A 23,556-nucleotide genomic window follows, 5' to 3' on the forward strand; every position below is an offset into this window, starting at 1 on the left:
TCAATATCAAAAAAACAAACAACCCAGTTAAAAAATGGACAGCAGACCTAAATATACATTTCACCAAGGAAGACATACACATGGCCAAAAGGCACATGAGAAGATGCTCAACATCACTAGTTATTAGAGAAATGCAAATCAAAAGTACAATGAGGGGACTTCCCTGCTGCTGCAGTGGTTGGGAGTCTGCCTGCCAATGCAGGGGATACGGGTTCAAGCCCTGTTCTGGGAAGACCCCACATGCCACAGAGTAACTAAGTCCATGTACCACAGCTACTGAGCCTGCACTGCAGAACCCACGAGCCACAACTGCTGGGCCTGCATGCCACAACTGCCAAGGACCGCGTGCCTAGAGCCCGTGCTCCGCAACAAGAGAGGCCACCGCAATGAGAAGCCCATGCACTGCAATGAAGAGTAGCCCCCACTTGCCATGACCAGAGAGAGCCCGTGCACAACAACAAAGACCCAACGTAGCCAAAAATAAATAAATAAAAATTTAAAAAAAAAACCAGAAAAAGCACTACAATGATGTATCACTTCATGCCAGTCAGAATGGCCATTATCAAAAAATCTAGAAACAATAAATGCTGGAAAGGGTGTGGTGAAAAGGGAACCCTCCTGCACTGTTGGTGGCAATGTAAATTGATAAAACCACTATGGAAAACAGTATGGAGGTTCCTTTAAAAACTAAAACTAGAACTATCATATGACCCAGCAATCCCACTACTGGGCATATACCCTGAGAAAACCATAATTCAAAAAGACATGTACCACAATGTTTATTGCAACACTATTTACAATAGCCAGGACATGGAACCAACCTAAATGTCCATCGACAGATAAATGGATAAAGAAGATGTAACACATATATACAATAGAATGTTATTCAGCCATAAAAAGAAAGGAAATTGAGTTATTTGTAGTGAGGTGGATGGACCTAGAATCTGTCAGACAGAGTGAAGTAAGCCAGAAAGAGAAAAACAAATACCATACGCTAATGCATATATATGGCATCTAAAACAAAAAATGGTACTGATGAACCTAGCTGCAGGGCAGGAATAAAGACGTAGACATAGAGAATGAACTTGAGGACACGGGGTAGGAGGGGGAAGCTGGGGTGATGTGAGAGTAGCATCAACATATATACACTACCGAATGTAAAACAGTTAGCTAGTGGGAAGCAGCAGCATAGCACAGGGAGAACAGCTCAGTGCTTTGTGATGACCTAGAGGGGTGGCATAGGGAGGCTCAAGAGGGATGGGATGTGGGGACAGATGTATGCATATGTCTGATTCACTCTGTTGTATAACAGAAACTAACACAATATTGTAAAGCAATTATACTCCAATAAAGATCTATTAAAAAAAAAAGTCCTTGTCTGCTTTTGCACCATCTCAGTCATCTTTTCATCTGTTTCTATTAACTGATTTTTCTCAGTTATGGCTCACATTTTCCTGCTTCTTTACGTGACTAGTAATTATTTTTATTGGAGGCTGTACATCATAAAATTTACAGCATGAATGACTGGATTGTGTTTTCTTCCAAACAATACAGTGTTGAAGTTTGTTTTATCAAGCAGTGAACTTTTGTTCAGATTATCTTGCTTTTTAAATTAGCTTTTTCTAAAGTGTGTGCAGGTAGGGGTCTAGACTAGATAGAACAATTTAAGTATAAATGTATCTGATAATAAAGCTCTCAAATATATACAGTAAAATTAATAAGCCTAGAGAAAATAGAGACAAATCCATAATCATAATTAAAGATTCTAACAATACTCTCATTAGTTGATAGAACAAGTCAGCAAAAACTCAATAAAAATGAAAGATTTGTAAAACACTATCAATCAATTTGACATAATTAACATCTAAAGAATACTGCACTAAATAATAGAATATCCCATCTTCTTGAATGTGGAACATTCATCATATGCTGGGCCATAAAACAATTCTTAATAAATTTCAAAGGGTAGAAATCATATAGAATATGTTCTCTGACCACCATGCCGATGTTAAATTAGAATTCAGTAAGAAAAGATGAATAAAAAATTACTAAAAACTTGGAAACTAAACAGTATACTTTTAACTAACCTAAACATCAAAGAAAAACCCACAAGGAAAATTAAAAATTATTTGGAACTGAATAATAATAAAAACACAAGATATCAATATTTGTAAGAGGCAGGAAAATTTATAGTATTAAATGCCTACCTTAGACACAAAAAAAGATGTAAAATCAATGATCCAAACTTCCATCTTAAGAAGCTACAAAAAGAAGAGTAGATTAAATTCAACGAAGAAAAACATAAAAGTAAAAATGAAAATAACTGAAGTTTTTTTAAAAAAAGACCAAAACATTGAGAAAATCATTGAAACAAGAAGATATTTTTGAAAGGATTACTATAATTGAAATAGCCCCAACCAGACTAATAAAAAAGAGAGAAAAGTCAAAAATGACCAATATCAAGAATGAAATAGGAGATACCACTGTAAATCCTACAGATATCAAAAGAATTTAAAGAGAGGATATTATAAACAACTTTATGCATATAATTTCAACAACATAGAAAAAATGGGTAAATTCCTCACAAATTACCAAAACTGATACAGGTAGGAAGAGAATAACCCTATATTTGTCAAATAAATTAAATTTGCAATTTTAAAACTTTCTGTAAAGAAAACTCCATCCCAGATGGTTTCACTGGTAAATTTTATGAAACATTTAAAGAAGAAATAATACACAAAAATTTTTTGAAAACAGAGAATGAGGGAAGACTTTCAAAACTCATACTATAAGTCCATCATGACACTAAAGAACTTCAAAGGAACAGAAAATTACAGAAAAATATGTTGCATGAGACTAGTCACGAAAATTCTCAATAGAGTATTAGAAAATTGAATTCAACAGTATATAAAAAGGATAATATATCATAACCAAGTGAAGTTTAACCAGAGGAATTCAGTTTGTTTTAACATTTTAAAATCAAGCACTGTAACTGGCCAAATTGACAGATTAAAGGAAAAAATTACATAATTGTTTTAATAATTTAGAAAATGTTTTGAACAAAATTCAACACCCATTTATGTTTAAAATGTCTAGCAAACTGGAATGAGAAGGAAATTTCCTCAAACCAGTAAAAGGCATCTATAAAAAACTATACTTAACATCTCATTTAACAATGAAATACTGAATTCCTTTATCCTAAGTTCAGAAACAAGACAAAGACATTTGCAACCTTGGGGCAGGCAAAGATTTCTTAGAGAAGACATGGAAAGTATTTACTACAAAAGGAAAAACTGATAGATAAGACTTCATCAAAATTAAAAATGTCTGCTCAAGAACAGACAAATATATAAGTTATAGGCTTAAAGAAAATAGTTGTATCTTTCAAAGAGCTTGTATCCAGAATATATTTTAAAAAAAAGCTCCTACTACTTGATTTTTTTTTTAAAAAGACAACTCAATTTTAAAATGCGCAAAGAACTTGACCAAATATTACACAGAAGAAGATATACAAATGACAAAAAAAGTTATTAAAAAGATTGCCAACGGCAGGCATTATCAAGAATGCGGGGCTTCCCTGGTGGCAGTGGTTAAGAATCCACCTGCCAATGTAGGGGACACGGGTTCAAGCCCTGGTCCGGGAAGGTCCCACATGCCGCCGAGCAACTAAGCCCATTCACCACAACTACTGAGCCTGCACTCTATAGCCCGTGAGCCACAACTACTGAGCCCGTGTACTACAACTACTGAAGCCCACGTGCCTAGAGCCTATGCTCTGCAACAAGAGAAGCCACCGCAATGAGAAGACCGCGCACTGCAATGAAGATTAGCCCCCATTGAGCAATGAAGACCTACCACAGCCAAAAAAAAAAAAAAAAAAAAAGGAAGGTGGAGCAACTCCTGTATATTTCTTGTGGGATTGTAAAATGGTACAAATAATCTGGAAAGGTATTTTGCAGTTATACATACATCTATCCAAAGACCCAATAATTCCATTTCTAGGTATTTATCTAAGAGAAATTAAAACATATATCCACAAAAAGAAACACAAAAATGGTCATAGCAGCTTTATTCATAACAGCTCAAAGATGTACGGGTGTCCATCAGCAGGTGAATGAATATACAAATTATTATGGTATATTCATAAAAAGGAGTAGTACTCAGAAAAAAAAAGAACTACTTATATACATATCAATGTAGATGAATCTCAAAAACATTATGTTAAGTAAAAGAAGCCAGACACAAAAGAATACTTACTATATGAACCCACTTATATGATATACCAAAACAATTTCTCTATAGTGATAGAAATCAGCTTTGCCTGTCTATAAGGGTGTACATTTTAACTGGAAAACAGCAGAAGGGAACTTTTGGGGTTGGTAAATATATTTTCTGTCTTGATTACAGTATTAGTTATATAGGCTTATACATTCTTAAATATATCAAATTATGCAGTTAAAATATATATATTTCATTATATGTAAATCTTACCTCATTAAAAAATTTCCTACTATATTTCTATTTCTTAGATATATTTAAAGAAGTGATCTACCACCAGTTTTGTTTTTAAAACATCAAAATTTACAGTACTCAGTAAAATTTTAATCTTATAACTCTAATTATGGGACGAAAACTTTATATATATGATAAAAATTTTAAAACATCAACCTAATGTGAGATAAGAAACATAGTTTTTCAATATTCTTAGATGTAAGTAAGCAAAAAGGTTTACATCCATTTGTCACACATGCAATTTTGTAACCTAATTTTTTGATGTAGAAGATCACTTTTGACTTGAAGGATCAAGAAAGATTTCTTAAAGGAGTTGGCCCTAAGCCATATTTAAAAGTTAGGAATTGAAATTGAAAAGTTGAATTAGATAATCTCTCAAATCCTACAAAATATTTTGTGAATCTATGAGATGGGATTTGTAGCAATAAGAGTATGTAATAAAATTAGGGAGAGGTAATAAAAGCTAGAACCTGGAAAGTATAAATGGCAATGGAAAGGGGGGTCTGATTATAAGAGAATAATTCAATGAGGGGACAACGGAGAGGAAAGGGCCAAAGGTAAAGGTCTACACCTTTTTCTTTCAGGTTTCTGGTCTGGACTCTCTTGCTACTCATATGTTAAGTGCTGTAAACTATATAAAAATGTCTTCTGATCAGTGATAACTCAGTCTACATATTGCATTTAGAAATAATAACATCATTTGATTTTTTAAATTATTTGAGCTTAATTAAAAGTGATTATTTTTAAATACCTTTTTTAAAGTACAAAATCGTTATTTCAAAACAACACCATGTTTTTTTACAAAAGATTTTTAGTATATAATGTATTAAATACCTTTTAAAACAGGAAGCTGACGATAAGCTGCAAGTTTTGGCTGAAACATATTTTCCATTATAACTCGTTCCATAAAAAATAAGTCCTGTTGGAACTTATCAGATTTCAATACTGCCTCTGAGTTGTCTTCTTCTTCATCATGGACTTTAGCCAGAATTACATTTTCAATATCCATTAGAGAACTACCTTCACTAACTGTAAAATACAAATATGATGCAATGCTAAAATAATTCAAATAATATTAGCTGGTTTGTACATTCTAAAGATTTAAGAAATGACATTTTGCCACCACTATTTGTTTTCCTCCAGTATTTAACAACTTCAATAGACATTTATTGAACATCTTTTACAAACCAAGCACGTACAAGATATACATAAATTATCTCATTTTGGAATTCTTAACCACTCAAAAAATGTGTGTTTTCCAGAAAATAAGCAATGATAACTCATAAGGTAATTTGTATCTCTATATATTTTTATTCAAACTGAAATAAAATTATTAGCAGTCTTCAGATAAAGGTTTGATTTGATTATTGCTTTATAGGAACAATAAATTAATTTTTATTGATTTTATTTTTATTGATGCTATAACAAATTACCAAAAACTTAGCGGACTAAACCCATACAAATGTATTATCTTAAAGTTCTGTAGGTTAGAGGTCTGACTCAGGTCTCACTGGGCTAAAACAAAAAAGTTAATAGGGTTATGTTCCTTTCTGAAGGCTCTAGAGGAGAATTCATTTCCTTGCCTTTTCCCACTTCTAGAGGCCACCAGCAGCCCTTTTTCTATCTTCAAAACACAGCAATATTGCATCTCTCTGATAGTCTTCCGTCATTACATTTCTCTCTGACCAGAACTGGAAAAAGTGCTCCAATTTTAAGTACCCGTGTGATTAGTTTCCGTCCACTCCAGTAACCCAGGATAACCTCCTTCTCTGAAGATCCTTAACATAATCACATCTGGAAAGTCTCTTTTGTCATGTAAGGTAATTTATTCACAGGTTCCAGAGATTGGGATGTGTATATATTTGGAGAATGATTATTCTGCCTACCACATTACTTAGTAAAAAAACAGAATGAAGGGGAATCCTGCATCCATGAAGATGAAGTAGACACTTTTTCTTATTCCTTTTCTAAATACAACTAAAACCCTTGGACATCATATATAAAACAAACACAGGAAGCCTTTGAAAACCTTTGACAGAAGGAGGCAAAGCAACAAGAGAGCTCAGGACACAAGGAATGACACAGTGGTGAGTTCCCTGGATTCCTTATTGCTGCACATACTCCAGACAAACCTCCTCTCTCTAGCCAAAAGACCAGGAAAAGAAAAACCTTGCAAGAGAAAAAAAAAAAAAACTTTTAAAATATAACCATTCCACTCCAGACAAAAACACAGAGAAAAAATTGTAGCCCCACCCATTCCACAAATTCCACTAGCCAAGTGGGGAGCCTAGACTTCCATCCTTGCCAGGCTCTAACAAGGCATCCCAATCTCCTAGCCTTCCAGTGGGTGTGGTGTCAGAAAAGGATCAGTAAGGAGCCAGGACTTTCAATCCTAACAAAAATAATAACTGTGCTGCCCTTTCTGCAGTGTCAGCGGAGACCAGTTGGGGAACATGGAATTCCACACCTATCTGGCAGTAACAAGATGTCCCTTCTCCTCAATAGAATAGTCAGAGTTGGACTGGTAGAGTCAGAACTTACAGAACTGCCCCAAAGTAGTAAAGCCAAGTCCCAATCCATGGTGTCAGGGAGTGGTAATGAGGTGCTCCTATCCCCCCCAGTCATATAGGTAACAATGGAAATCAGAGCTCCCCACCTGCCCCTGCAAAACAATAATGAGGAGATGATCCCCTCCCTCACTGTAATTGAAGGTCAAGTGGAGAACATGGATTTCTACAAAACCCCACTTCTACTCCCACCTGGCAGTAATGGAGCAGTAAATTCCCCTGTCAAAATGGTGTCAAACAAAGCCTGCTAAAAAGGAAGGTTTAGAGAAGATCCAGTTCTCATGACATAATGCCCAAAATTACTAAATTTCAACTGAAAGTCACTCATCATACAAAGACCCAAGAAAATCTCAACCTAAATGAAACAAAGAAAAAACAAATAAAATCAATAGATGCCAACACTGAGATGACAGAGATATGTGAATTACCTGACAGTTTAAGGCAACCATCAAAAAAATGTTTCAAGCATTTATGAACACATTTGAAACAAATGGAATAATAGAAAGTATTACCAAAGAAATTAAAAATCTTAGTAAATCAATTCAAGAACCAAACGGAAATTTCAGAACTGAAAAATGAAATAATCAAAATTTTAAAATTCAATGGATGGGCTCAACAGCAAAATGAAGGGGACAGAGGAAAGAATTACTGAATTTGAAGAGAGAACAATAGAAATTACCTAATCTGAAAAACAGAAAGAAAATAATCTGAAAAAAAAAACAAAAAAGAACAGAGGCTCAAAGGCCTGTGGGACTATAACAAGTTATCTAACATTCATGTCATTGGGGAGGGCAGAAAGAGGATGAGACTGAAAAATGTACTTGAAGAAATAATAGCTGAAAATTTCCAAAATTTAGCAAAGAATAATATACAGAATCAAGAAACTCAGTGAATTCCAAAGAAGATAAACCTAAAGAAATCCACACCAAGACATCACACTCAAATTTCTCAAAACTGAAAACAAAGTAAACAAAAATACAGAAAGCATTAAAGAAGAAATGATGTCTTATATATAGAGAGAAATAATTTGAATAACAGCAGATTTGTCATCAGAAACCATGGAGGCCAGAAGGAGGTGGCACACATATTCTAAGTGATGAGAGAAAATAACTTTCAACCAAGAATTCTATATCCACTAAAAATATTTTATAGGAATAAAGGTGAAATTAAGATATTCTCAGATGAAGAAATACTAAGAGAATTTTTTGCCAGCAGATCTTCCTTAAGAATGGCTAAAGGAGAATGGCTAAACAAGAAGGAAATTATTTTTAAAAAGAATTTTGGAATATCAGAGAGAAAAACAGAATGTGGAGAGTAAAAATATAGGTAAATACAATTTCCTTCTCTTCAGTTTTCTTAATTATGTTTGATGGTTGATATAAAAATTATAACTAGCTGATACAGTTCTAATGTTCAAATACTCCATTTAAATACTTAAAGGAAATATTTAGGGCAAACATATAAACAGGGGAGAGTGAAAAGATATAAAGGGGGGGAAGATTTCTACTCTTAAACTGGTAAAATGTCAACACAAGTGGACTGCAATATGTAGAGCATCCACTAAGAAAAGCTCCACAAAGAGATAAGCTCAGAAATACCATATATATATTAGAATGGAATTGTGAAAAAAAAAATGAGTTACCAACAGGAAGACTGAAAGTGGGGGAATGGAAAAAGGTATTCCATTCAAATGGAAATAAAAAGAAAGCTGGACTAACTATACTTATATCAGACAAAATAGACTTTAAAACAAAGACTATTACAAGATACAGAGAAGGGCATAATATAATGATAAAGGGATCATCCCAACAAAAAGGAAAACACTTGTAAATATATATATACACTCAACATAAGAACATTTAACTACATAAAGCAAATACAAATACACATAAAGGGAAAGATTTTATAATAATTTAACAAGAATTATTATAATCGTAGAATAATATAACAATAATACATAATTGTATAATAATAGAAAGGGATTTTAACACCCCACTTACATCAATGGACAGATGATCCAGACAGAAAATCAAAAGGAAACAGTTGGCTTATACAACACATCAGACCAGATTGTTTAATAGGTATACAAAACATTCATCAAAAAAACAGCAGGATACACATTCTTTTCAAGTTCACATTGAATATTCTCCAGGGTAGATCACATGTTAGTCCATGTACAGGTTTCAGTAAATTTAAGAAGACTGAAATCATATTAAGCATCTTTTCTGGCCACAAAGGTATGAGACAAGAAGTCAACTACAAGAAAAACCTGGAAACACAAACATGTGGAGTCTAAACAACATGCTAGAAAACAACAAATGAGTTACTGAAGAAATCAGAGAGAAAATCAAAAAATACCTTGAGATAAATGAAAGTAGAAATACAACATTGCAAAATCTATGGGATGCAACAAAAGCAGTTCCCTGAGGAAAGTTTATAGTGATACAAGTCTATCTCAGGAAACAAGAAAAATCTCAAACAATTTAAAATTACACCTACAGGAACTAGAGAAAGAAGAACCAACACCCCCACACAGTTACTAAAAGGAAGGAAATAATAAAGATCAGAGCAGAAATAAACGAAATAGGCACTAAAAAACAATAGAAAAAAATCAATGAAACTAAGAGCTGGCTCTTTGAAAAAATAAACAAAATTGATAAACCTTTAGCCAGACTTTTCAAGAAGGAAAGAGGGCTCAAATAAATAAAATCAGAAATGAAAGAGGAAAAGTTACAACCAACACTACAGAAATATAAAGTATTATAAGAGATTATTATGAACAATTACATGCAAACAAATTGGACAGCCAATTTGTTGTTTAGAAGAAATGGATAAAGTCCTATAAATACACAACCTACAAAGACTTATCATAATAAAATAGAAAACCTGAACTAACAGATGACTAGTAAGGAGATTCACTAATTAAAAACCTCCCAACAAACAAAAGTCCAAGACCAGACAGCTTCACTGGTGAATTCTACCAAATATTTAAAGAAGGATTATTACCTATTCTTCTCAAATTATTCCAAAAGATTGAAGAGGGAACACATCCAAATACATTCTATAAGGCCAACATACATACCAAAATCAAAGACAGTAAAAACAAAAAGAAAACAACAGGTCAACATCCCAGATAAACATAGATGCAAAAATCCTCAACAAAATATTAACAAACAAAATTCAACAATACATTAAAAGGATCATACACCATAATCAAGTGGGATTTATCCCAGGCATGCAAAGATGGCTCAATATCTGCAACTCAATCAACATGATACACCACATTAACAAAACAATGGATAAAAATCATATGATCATTACAATAAATGCAGAAAAAAGTTTTGATAAAAGTTAACATCAGTTTATGATAAAAACTGTCAACAAAGTGGTAATAGAGGGAACATACTTCAACATAATACAAGCCATATATGACAAACCCACAGCTAATATCATACTCAAAGTGAAAAGCTGAAAGCATTGCCTTTAAGATCAGGAAAAAGACAAAGATGTCCACTCTTACCACTATTATTTAACATAGTATTAGAGAGACCTTCAAGATGGCAGAGGAGTAAGACGTGGAGATTCCCTTCCTCCCCACAAATACATCAGAAATACATCTACATGTGGGACAACTCCTGCAGAACACCTACTGAGTGCTGGCAGAAGACCTCAGACCTCCCAAAGGCAAGAAACTCCCCACATACCCGGGGAGGGCAAAAGAAAAAAGAATAAACAGAGACAAAAGGATAGGGATGGGACCTGCACATCTGGGAGGGAGCTGTGAAGGAGGAAAAGTTTCCACACACTACGAAGCCCCTTCACTGGTGGAGACGGGGTGGCGTGGGGAAGCTTCAGAGCCGCGGAGGAGAGCGCAGCAACAGGGGTGCGGAGGGCAAAGCGGAGAGATTCCCGCACAGAGGATCAGTGCCGACCAGCACTCACCAGCCGGAAAGGCTTGTCTGCTCACCCGCCTGGGCGGGCGGGGCTGGGAGCTGAGGTTCGGGCTTCGGAGGTCAGATCCCAGGGAGAGGAATGGGGTTGGCGGCATGAACACAGCCTGAAGGGGGCTAGTGCACCATGGCTAGCCGGGAGGGAGTCTGGGGGAAATTCTGGAACTGCCTAAGAGGCAAGAGACCACTGTTTCAGGGTGTATGAGGAGAGGTGATTCAGAGCACCGCCTAAACGAGCCCCAGAGACAGGCGCGAGCTGTGGCTATCAGCACGGACACCAGAGATGGGGATAAAATGCTAAGGCTGCTTCTGCAGCCACCAAGAAGCCTGTGTGCAAGCACAGGTCACTATCCACACCTCCCCTGCCGGGAGCCTGTGCACTCCGCCACTGCCAGGGGCCCATGATCCAGGGACAACATTCCTGGGAGAACACACAGTACACCTCAGGCTGTTGCAACGTCATGCCAGCCTCTGCCACCGCAGGCTCACCCCGCATTCCATACCTGTCTCTCCCCTCAGCCTGAGTGAGCCAGAGCCTCCTAATCAGCTGCTACTTTAACCCCAGCCTGTCTGAGAGAAGAAAAGATGCCATCAGGAGAACTACACGCAGAGGCAGGGACAATTCCAAAGCTGAACCGCAGGAGCTGTGCGAACAAAGAAGAGAAAGGGAAATCTCTCCCAGCAGCTTCAGGAGCAGTGGATTAAATCTCCAGAATCAACTTGATGGACCCTGCATCTCTGGAATACCTGAAGAGACAACGAATCATCCCAAAATTGAGGCAGTGGACTTTGGGAGTAACTGTAGACTTGGGGTTTGCTTTCTGCATCAATTTGTTTCTGATTTTATGTTTATCTTAGTTTAGTATTTAGAGCTTATTATCATTGGTAGATTTGTTTATTGATTTGGTTGCTCTCTTCTTTTTTGTTTTCTTATACATAGATATATAGATTTTTTTTTCCTTTTTCTCTTTTTGTGAGTGTGTATGTGTATGCTTCTTTGTGTAATTTTGTCTGTATAGCTTTCCTTTTACCATTTGCCCTAGGGTTCTGTCTGTCTCTTTTTTTTGTTCGTTTGTTTGTTTGTTTAGTATAGTTTTTAGTGCTTGTTATCATTGGTGGATTTGTTTTTTGCTTTGGTTGCTCTCCTCTTTCCTTTTTTCTTCTTTTTTGTATTACTTTCTAAATTTTTTTATTTTTAATAATTAAAAAAATTATTTTAATAACTTTATTTTATTTTTTTTTCTTTCTTTTTTTCTCCCTTTTCTTCTGAGCCATGTGGCTGACAGGGTCTTGGTGCTCTGTTCAGGTGTCAGGCCTGTACCTCTGAGGTGGGAGAGCCAAGTTCAGGACACTGGTCCACAGGAGACCTCCCAGCTCCACATAATATCAAACAGCGAAAGCTCTCCCAGAGATCTCCAACTCAGCTCTAAGATCCAGATCCACTCAACAACAAGCAAGCTACAGTGCTGAACACCCTATGCCAAGCAACTAGCAAGACAAGAACACAACCCCACCCATTAGCAGAGAGGCAGCCTAAAATCAAAATAAGGTCACAGACACCCCAAAACACACCAGCAGTCATGATCCTGCCCACCAGAAAGACAAGATCCAGCCTCATCCACCATAACACAGGCACCAGTCCCCTCCACCAGGAAGACTACACAACCCACTGAACCAACCATACCCACTGGGGGCAGACACCAAAAACAATGGGAAATACGAACTTGCAGCCTGCAAAAAGGAGACCCCAAACACAGTAAGTTAAGCAAAATGAGAAGACAGAGAAATAACAGCAGATGAAGGAGCAAGATAAAAACCCATCAGACCAAACAAATGAAGAAGAAATCGGCAGTCTACCTCAAAACGAATTCAGAATAATGATAGTAAAGATGATCCAAAATCTGGGAAATAGAATGGAGAAAATACAAGAAATGTTTAACAAGGGCCTAGAAGAACTATAGAGCAAACAATGATGAACAACACAATAAATGAAATTAAAATTTCTCTAGAAGGAATCAATAGCAGAATAACTGAGGCAGAAGAACAGATAAGTGACCCAGAAGATAAAATAGTGGAAATCACTACTGCAGAGCAGAATAAAGAAAAAAGAATGAAAAGAATTGAGAACAGTCTCAGAGACCTCTGGGACAACACTAAATGCACCAACATTCAAACTATAGGGGTCCCAGAAGAAAAAGAGAAAAATAAAGGATCTGAGAAAATATTTGAAGAGATTATAGTTGAAACCTCTACTATGGGAAAGGAAATAGTCAATCAAGTCCAGGAAGCACAGAGAGTCCCATACAAGATAAATCCAAGGACAAACACGCCAAGACACAAATTAATCAAGCTTTCAAAAATTAAATACAAAGAAAAAATATTAAAGGCAGCAAGGGAAAAACAACAAATAACATACAAGGGAATCCCCATAAAGTTAACAGCTGAACTTTCAGCAGAAACTCTGCAAGCCAGAAGGGAATGGCAGGACATATTTAAAGTGATGAAACAGAAAAAACCTACACCCAAGATTACTCTACTCAACAAGGATCTCATTAACATGTGATGCAGAAATTAAAACCTTTACAGACAAGCAAATGCTAAGAGAATTCAGCACCACCAAACCACCTTTAAAACAGATGCTAAAGGGACTTCTCTAGGCAGGAAACACAAGACAAGGAAAAAACTTACAATAACACACCCAAAACAATTAAGAAAATGGTAATAGGAACATACAGATTGATAACTCCCTTAAATGTAAACGGATTAAATGCTCCAACCAAAAAATATAGGCTGGCTGAATGGATACAAAAACAAGACCCATATGTATGTTGTCTACAAGAGACCCACTTCAGACCTAGGGACACATACAGACTGAAAGTAAGGGGAAGGAAAAAGATATTCCATGCAAATGGAAATCAAAAGAAAGCTGGAGTAGCAATTCTCATATCAGACAAAATAGACTTCAAAATAAAGACTATTACAAGAGACAAAGAAAGACATTACATAATGATCAAGGGATCAATCCAAGAAGAAGATAAAACAATTATAAATATTTATGCACCCAACATAGGAGCACCTCAATACATAATGCAAATGCTAACAGCCATAAAAGGGGAATCGACAGTGACACAATCATGGCAGGGGACTTTAACACCCCACTTTCACCAATGGACAGATCAGCCAAAATGAAAATAAATAAGGAAACACAAGCTTTAAATGATACATTAAACAAGATGGACTTAATTGATATTTATACGACAATCTATCCAAAGAAAACAGAATACACTTTCTTCTCAAGGGCTCATGGAACATTCTCCAGGATAGATCATGTCTTGGGACACAAAGCAAGCCTTGGTAAATCTAAGAAAATTTAAATTGTATCAAGCATCTTTTCTGACTGCAGCCCTATGAGACTAGATATCAATTACAGGAGAAAATCTGTAAAAAATACAAAAACATGGAGGCTAAACAATACACTACTAAATAACCAAGAGATCACTTAAAAAATTAAAGAGGAAATCAAAAAATACCTTGAAACAAATGATAATGAAAACACGATGACCCAAAACCTATGGGATGCAGCAAAAGCAGGTCTATGAGGGAAGTTTATAGCAGTACAACCTTATCTCAAGAAACAAGAAACATCTCAAATAAACAACCTAAACTTACACCTAAAGCAATTAGAGAAAGAAGAACAAAAAAACCCAAAGTTAGCAGAAGAAAAGGAATCATGAAGATCAGATCAGAAATAAATGAAAAAGAAATGAAGGAAACAATAGCACAGACCAATGAAACTAAAAGCTGGTTCCTTGAGAAGATAAAGAAGGTTGATAAAGCATTAGCCAGAGTCATCAAGAAAAACAGGGAGAAAACCCAAATAAATGGAATTAGCAATTAAAAAGGAGAAGTAACAACTGACACTACAGAAATACAAAGGATTATGAGAGACTGCTACAAGCCACTATATGCCAATAAAATGGACATACTGGAAGAAATGGTCAAATTCTTAGAAAAGCACAAGCTTCTGAAACTGAACAAGGAAGAAACAGAAAATATAAACAGATCAATCACAAGCACTGAAATTGAGACTTTGATTAAAAACCTTCCAACAAACAGAAGCCCAGGACCAGATGGCTTCACGAGCAAATTCTATCAAACATTTAGAGAAGAGCTAACACCTATCCTTCTCAAACTCTTCCAAAATATAGCAGAGGGAGGAACACACCCAAATTCATTCTATGAGGCCACCATCACCCTGATACCAAAACCAGACAAAGATGTCACAAAGAAAGAAAGCTATAGGCCAATATCACTGATGCAAATATCCTCAACAAAACACTATCAAACAGAATCCAACAGCACATTAAAAGGATCATACACCATGATCAAGTACGGTTTACCCCAGGAATGCAAGAATTCTTCAATATATGCAAATCAATCAATGTGATACACCATATTAAAAAACTGAAGGAAAAAAACCATATGATCATCTCAATAGATACAGAAAAAGCTTTTGACTAAATTCAACACCCATTTATGATAAAAACCCTCCAGAAAGTAGGCATAGAGGGAATTTACCTCAACATAATAAAGGCCATAAATGACAAACCCACAAACAACATCATTCTCAATGGCGAAAAACTGAAACCATTTCCACTAAGATCAGGAACAAGACAAGTTTTCCCACTCTCACCACTATTATTCAACACAGACTGGGAAGTTTTAGACACAGCAATCAGAGAAGAAAAAGAAATAAAAGGAATCCAAATTGGAAAACAAGAAGTAAAGCGGTCACTGCAGATGACATGATATTATACATAGAGAATCCTAAAGATGCTACCAGAAAACTACTAGAGCTAATCAATGAATTTGGTAAAGTAGCAGGATACAAACTTAATGCACAGAAATCTCTTGCATTCCTATACACTATTGATGAAATATCTGAAAGAGAAATCAAGGAAATACTTCCATTTACCACTGCAACAAAAAGAATAAAATACCTAGGAATAAACCTACCTAAGGAGACAAAAGATCTATATGCAGAAAACTATAAGATACTAAAGAAAGAAATTAAAGATGATACAAACAGATGGAGAGGTATACCATGTTCCTGGATTGGAAGGATCAACATAGTGAAAATGACTATCCTATCCAAAGCAATCTACAGATTCAATGCAATCCCTATCAAACTACCAATGGCATTTTTCACAGAACTGGAACAAAAAATTTCACTATTTGTATGGAAACACAAAAGACCCCGAATAGCCAAAGCAATCTAGAGAAAGAAAAACGGAGCTGGAGGAATCAGGCTCCCTGACTTCAGACTATACTATAAAGATGCAGTAATCAAGACAGTATGGTACTGGCACAAAAACAGAAATATAGATCAAGGGAACAGGATAGAAAGCCCAGAAATAAACCCACACACATATGGTCACCTTATTTTTGATAAATAGGTAAGAATATACAATGGAGAAAAGACAGCCTCTTCAATAAGCCGTGCTAGGAAAACTTTGGATCTGTCACCTCAGGCAAGGGCAGCAAAAGCAAAAATAAACAAATGGGACTACATCAATTTCAAAAGCTTTTGCACAGAAAAGCACACTATCAACAAAATGAAAAGGCAATCTACCGAACAAGAGAAGACATTTACAAATCATGTATCTGATAAGGGGTTAATATCTAAAATATATAAAGAACACATACATCTCAATATCAAGAAACCAGATAATCAGATTAGAAAATGGGCAGAGGACCTAAGTAGGTATTTTTCCAAAGAAGACCTACAGATGGCCAACAGACACATGAAAAGATGCTCAACGTTACTAATGATCAGGGAAATGCAAATCAAAACTACAATGAGATATCACTTGAAACCTATCAGAATGGCTAACATCAAAAAGATAATAATGACTTCCCTGGTGGCACAGTGATTAAGAATCCACCTGCCAATGCAGGGGACACGGGTCTGATCCCTTGTCCAGGAGGATCTCACGTTCCGCAAAGCAACTAAGCCCATGAGCCACAACCACTGAGCCCACATTTTGCAACTGCTGAAGCCCACACACCTAGAGGCCATGCTCCACAACGAAGAGTAGCTCCCACTCGCTGGAACTAGAGAAAGTCTTCATGTAGCAACTAAGACCCAATGCAGCCAAAAAAAAAAAAAAAAAAAAAAAGAAAGAAAGAAAAGACAATAAATAACAAGTGTCAGCAAGGATGTAGAGAAAAAAGAACCCTCCTGCACTGTTGGTGGGAATGTAAATTGGTACAGCCACTACGCAAAACAGTATGAAGATTCCTCAAAAAACTAAAAATAGAATTACCATATGATCCAACAATTCCACTGCCTGGTATATATCTGAAGAAAATGAAAACATTAATTTGAAAAGATACATGCACTCCAATATTCATAGCAGCATTACTTACAATAGCAAAGATATGGAAACAACCTAAGTGTTCATTGATAGATAAATGGATAAAGAAGATATGGTATATATATAATGGAATAATACCAAACCATAGAAAAGAATGAAATCTTGCCACTTGCAACAACATGGATGAATATAGAGGGCATTTTCCTAAGTGAAATAAGTCAGAGAAAGACAAATATTGTATGATTTCACTTACATGTAGAATCAAGAAACCAAAATAAATAAACAACAAAAACCAGAAACAGACATAGATACAGAGAACAAACAGGTGGTTGCAGAGGAAATGAGTGTGGGTGGTTGGGTGAAACAGGTAAAAGGGATTAAGAGGTACAAACTTCCAGTTATAAAATAAGTCACAAGGAAGTAATATACAGCATAAGGAATATAGCTTATAATACTGTAATAACTTTGTATGATGACAGGTGGTTACTGAACATATCCTGGTGATTATTTCATAATGTATTTAAATGTTGAATCAGTATGTTGTAAAACAGAACCTAATATAATATTATATCCATTATATGTCAATAAATTTTAAAAAGAATAGCTAAAAATCCAAAAAAAGTAACAATATCAAATATATCAAATATTGCCAAGAATGAGAGCAACAGGAATACTCATTCATTGCTTGTGGTAATGCAAAATGGTACAACCACTTTTGAGGACAGTTTCATAGTTTCTTAAGCTAAGCATACTCTCACTATATGATCCAGCAATCATACTCCTAGGTATTTACCCAAATGAGTTGAAAACTTATATCCACACAAAAAACCAACGCATGAATGTTTATAGCTGCTTTATTTATAATCACCAAAAACTAGAAGCAACCAAAATATCTTTCAATAAAGTAATAGATAAACAAACAGTGGTACATCCATATAATGTAATATTATTCGGTGATAAAAATAAATGAGCTGTCATGATAAGACATAGAGAAATCTTAAATGCATATTGTTTAGTGAAAGCAGCCAGTCTGAAAAGGCTGTATATTATACAATTCCAACTATATGATATTTTGGAAAAGGCAAAAATACAGAGACAATAAAAAGATCAGTGGTGGCCAGGCGTATAGGGAAGAAGGAATGATAGAATAGGTGGAGCACAGGAGAAATTTAGGTCAGTGAAATTATTCCATGTAAAACTGTAATAGTGGAAATATGTCATTATGCATTTGTCAAAACTCATAGAACAGTACAGCACAAAGATTAAACTATAATGTAAACTATGAATAATAATATATTAATATGGGTTTATGAATTGTAACAAATGTACTACATTAATGCAAGATGTTCGAAATAGGGGAAATTTTGTGTGGAGCTGGGACAGAGATGGAGTTATATGAATCTCTCAGTACTATCTGCTCAACTTTTCTATAAACCTTTGCTTAAAATGCCTACTCATTTTTTAAAATCTAAAACCCTACTGCAAAAGAAAAAAAAAGCCTTTAAGAGAAAATAATTTTTCTCTGTGAACTGAGCTATGGCCTTATACACTTTCAAAAATGAAAACTATTGGCCTATTTTTCCCTTGAATATGATAACAGAGGTTAAAATATAACCCATACATTCAAAATTTAAATGGAATAGAAATACTTCTTAAAGCAATATGGATCATATTTAACTTTCTTCTCTTTGTGTTTACATTACAAAATCTCAGAGTCAAAAAGGACCTTAGAGGTGACCTAGTCCTAGTTTTTATCTGAATTACTTTCTCAATAAATCTGATCATTTGGCTCTGTTGCATACATTTTTCTATGTTTTATTTTCTCCCTTTTCCTAGTTCTGGGGTCTCCTATTCCACTAACTGGCCATCATAATAAAATAAAATTTATTTTCACTTTGTATTGTAGTTATTGAATATAATTATATTATCCCTTTTTGCTTTTAAAAGCACACCCATACACACATGAAATAAAAGACCCGCAATTTGAGACATTTTCCTTGTAGGACCTTCCACTAACACTTTTTTGTGGATCAATGGCTTTAATGGGGGTGGGATAATATATTTTGAAGTCTCATGTAATTTTTAGTCTAAGATTGATTTTTTTCCTAGCAATTTTTGGAATCTTCTAAAAGCAAACCTACTGTATGGACATTAATACTTAAATAACAAAAAATAATGTTTCTTTAATGGTTACTAATGATTCATTCTTCCCCTTCACTTTCCTCTGGGAAAATGAACTGGTGTTCATTATAAATAACTTTCAGTAAAATATGGATATAGTCTACATACCATAAATATCATTTAAAAAAACCAAAAGGATATAGGTAACACATCTAATGTTTAGACATTTTTAACAGTAAACTTGAGAAACAATGATAGAGCAAGTTATAAGGTGATAAGTTCCATGAATCTGTATCTCTGAAGGGTATGTAGTCATTATAAATAAGGTCATTGTTTTCTGAAAATTACCAATTCTTTTTAAACTTGGCTTTTCAAAATATTTACTGATTTACTATTTTTAAATATTACATTTGTCTTTGGGTCAAAATTAGTGAGAGTAGAAATATTTGAGTTCAATTTATGAAAATTTACCAAAACTTTACAAAACTTTGCCAGGGTATAGTTTGAAGTAAAGACCATCCCTTAAATGTAGTAATATAATTCTAGAAGAAAAAGACTCAGAAGTTCAGAATATGGAGACAAAAATTATATAATCACAATATAATCAGAAGTGGAACTTAACAAACTTCTTATAACTGAACTTTGTAAAAATTCTTTCATAGCAGTATATCTGGAGAATTACAATTTTGTGTTGGTTTTAATTATAACATTTAATCTTAAAACTTAACATACTAAAAGCTAAATTTGTAATGCAGGATTTCCAAGCCTTGGTACTATTGACATTTTGGCCAGATAATTTTTTTTGTTGTGGGGCTCTTTGGTGAATTGACGAAATTTTAGCAGTATCCTTGGCATCTACCCAAAATGTCAACATAGTCATGACAACCAAAAATGTCTCCAGATATTGCCAAGTGTCCCCTAGGAAAGGTAAAATTGTCCCCAATTAAAAGCCATTGTTGTTAACGTATCTCCATTTTATGTTGTCACAGAGCTTGCATATTTTATTTTTCTTACAAGTTATCTAACGTATAGAAAGAGAGAGAGAAAACTGTGGAACCTACATGTATGAAAAAGAGCTTAAGAGCAAGTAAAGAAGCGACAGAGAAAGATACGATCTTTGAAACTCTTGACAGGTATCCAAGAAAAAATAAAATTTTCAGTTCAAAGTTCAAGACTATGTGAAAGAGTAACAATGGGGCTTCCCTGGTGGCGCAGTGGTTGGGAGTCCGCCTGCCGGTGCGGGGGACGCGGGTTCGTGCCCTGGTCTGGGAGGATCCCACGTGCCGCGGAGCGGCTGGGCCCGTGAGGCATGGCCGTTGGGCCTGCGTGTCCGGAGCCTGTGCTCTGCAGCGGGGCAGGCCGCGGCGGTGGGAGGCCCGCGTACCGCAAAAAAAAAAAAAGAGTAACAATGATATTTCTAAGTAAAAGTTGTATTTTTCATGTTCCACCAGAAAGAAAATATTGTAACTACTACAAAAGAATTTGTTAAAAATGTCACATGAAAACATTCCAAAAAATCTTAAATAACAAGACACTTATAAAAGAAATTTTAAAAGATATAAATGAATGGAAAGGTAGTCCATGCTCATGGATTGGAAGAATTAACATTGCTAAAATGTTCATGTGGGGCTTCCCTGGTGGCGCAGTGGCTGAGAGTCTGCCTGCCGATGCAGGGGACGCGGGTTCGTGCCCCGGTCCAGGAAGATCCCACATGCCATGGAGTGGCTGGGCCCGTGAGCCATGGCCGCTGAGCCTGCGCGTCCGGGGCCTGTGCTCCTCAACAGGAGAGGCCACAACAGTGAGATGCCCGCGTACCGCAAAAAAAAAAAAAAAAAAATGTTCATGTGACCCAAAGCAGTCTACAGATTCAATGCAATCCCTATCAAAATTCCAATGGCAGGTTTCACAGAACTAGAACAAATAATTCAGAAATTTATGTGGAACCACAAAAGACAGTGAATAGTCTAAGCAAACTTGAGGAAGAAGAACTAAGCTGGAGGTACACACTCTCTGATTTCAAACTATACTACAAAGCACTAGTAATCAGAACAGCATGGTATTGACATAAAAACAGACTCATAGATCAATGAATCAGAATAGAGAGCACAGAAATAAATGCACACATATATTGTCATTTATGACGAAGGAGCCAAGAATATACAATGGGGAAAGGATAGTCTCTTCAATAAATGGTGTGGGGAGAACTAGACAGCCACAAGCAAAAGAATGATACTAGATTACTATTTTACACCAAACGTAAAAATTAACTCAAAATGGATTAAAGACTTGAAATATAAGACCTGAAACCATAAATCTCCTAGAAGAAAACATAGACAATAAGCTTCTTGACATTGGTCTTGGCATTGATTTTTTAGATCTGACTCCAAAGCAAAAGCAACCAAAGCAAAAATAAACAAGTGGTACTACATCAAACTAAAAAGCTTCTGCATAGCAAAGGAAACCATCAATGAAATCAAAAGACAACCTACTGAATAGGAGAAAATATTTGCAAACCATATATCTGATAAGGGGTTAATCCAAAATATATAAAGAACTCAAAGAACTCAATAGCAAAAAAAAAAAAAATCTGATTAAAAATGGACAGATAAGCAAAACAGACATTTTTTCCAAATGGTACATGAGATGTTCAACATCACTAATTATCAGGGAAATGCACGGTATTATGTTAAGTGAAATAAGTCAGAGAGAGAAAGACAAATACCATATGATTTCACTCATATGTGGAATGTAAAAAACAAAACAAAAACCAAACTCATAAATGCAGAGAACAGATTCATGGTTGTTAGAGGGGAAGGAGGTTGGGGGGTAGGTGAAATGGGTAAAGGGGGTGGGTTAATTATAGAGTGACAGATAGTAACTAGACATGGTGGTGATCACTTTGTAGTGTAGACAAAGATTGAATTATACGTTGTACACTTGAAACTAATATAATGTTATATACCAATTTTACCCCAATTTTTAAAAAACTGAAATAAATGAAATCTTACTTTTTTCTAAATTACTCCCTGGCAGTCTTTGGTCCCAGTCTTTAGAAGGTATGCTTGCTTTACTACTTGAATCAACTGTAGATCTTTTTACTGGTAAAGATGAAAGCTCCATAGCATTATAAGAATCGTACAAATCCCAAGCAGTGGACATTATGCCTAAATAAAGAAACAGAAAGGTACAAAGTATTTTGAACCAAATTCTAATATTTTCGCTTATATATAACGAGTTATAGCAAAATCTAAGATAAGAAAATCTATTGTTCAGGGAAAAAATACTATTGTTTTCCAACAATGGCAGGAAGTAGGTAACGATGAAAAAGAAATAAATCAAGAGGACACCTTAAGAGATCCTTAGCCATTACACTTTTAGCATCTACAAATACCTTAATGTTTTAGTAATAGCTGCAAATAATCCTCACCATCTATTCTGATCCCCATGCCTTCCTCTCTTTATCCCAAACTGGTGCCACATAATCTCATTAGTCTGTCAGTATAGGGCTGCCTTGATATGGTCCTGGACAACCATGTTATAATAAGGTTTTAAGGTGCTTTACTTAAGGTTAACATATAACATACTATATTCTATAGTACTTTTTATTTGTAATCATATAATTCCATTTTTATCAAGTTAAATTTCCTATATACTAATGTGTAAAGATTGTACTTGGGAAAGTGACAGACTGTTCTCAGGAAATTTATAGACTAGTATGGTTATTACCTTCTCTTTTTAAATTTTTGTTTAATTTATCTATATTTAATCAAATTAGCAAATATAACAATGGCCTCCAAACAAAAACTGGTAATGTTATTTATCTTTAATATATAAAAATAAAAAGTGCCCAACCCCTTTTATTGCTGATATAACAATGAAATTCTCATATATAAATTATCGTATCAGTGACCATGTAATGATATATTCCTACATGCTAACCTTACTAAACTTTCAGTTAAAGTACAATGATTTAATAAAAAGTTATTTTCCCTGAAAATCAAAACAGGATCTAGATCTAATAAATGCAAC

At 35.2% G+C, this 23,556-nt stretch overlaps 1 protein-coding gene across 1 annotated transcript in view; it reads right to left on the bottom strand.

Moving 5' to 3' along the window:
* Nucleotides 1–23,556, bottom strand: part of DNAI4 (dynein axonemal intermediate chain 4) — a 124,586-nt gene that overhangs the window by 39,983 nt on the left and 61,047 nt on the right. The window contains exons 7-8 of the mRNA XM_060023527.1: nt 22,536–22,691; nt 5,347–5,541 (exon numbers count right to left, since the gene is read on the bottom strand). Coding sequence (XP_059879510.1) covers nt 5,347–5,541; nt 22,536–22,691 — 351 coding nt within the window. The remainder of the gene's footprint in view (nt 1–5,346; nt 5,542–22,535; nt 22,692–23,556) is intronic.

The sequence above is a fragment of the Delphinus delphis genome, chromosome 1, assembly GCF_949987515.2.
Source record: "Delphinus delphis chromosome 1, mDelDel1.2, whole genome shotgun sequence".
Taxonomy (NCBI): Eukaryota; Metazoa; Chordata; class Mammalia; order Artiodactyla; family Delphinidae; genus Delphinus; species Delphinus delphis.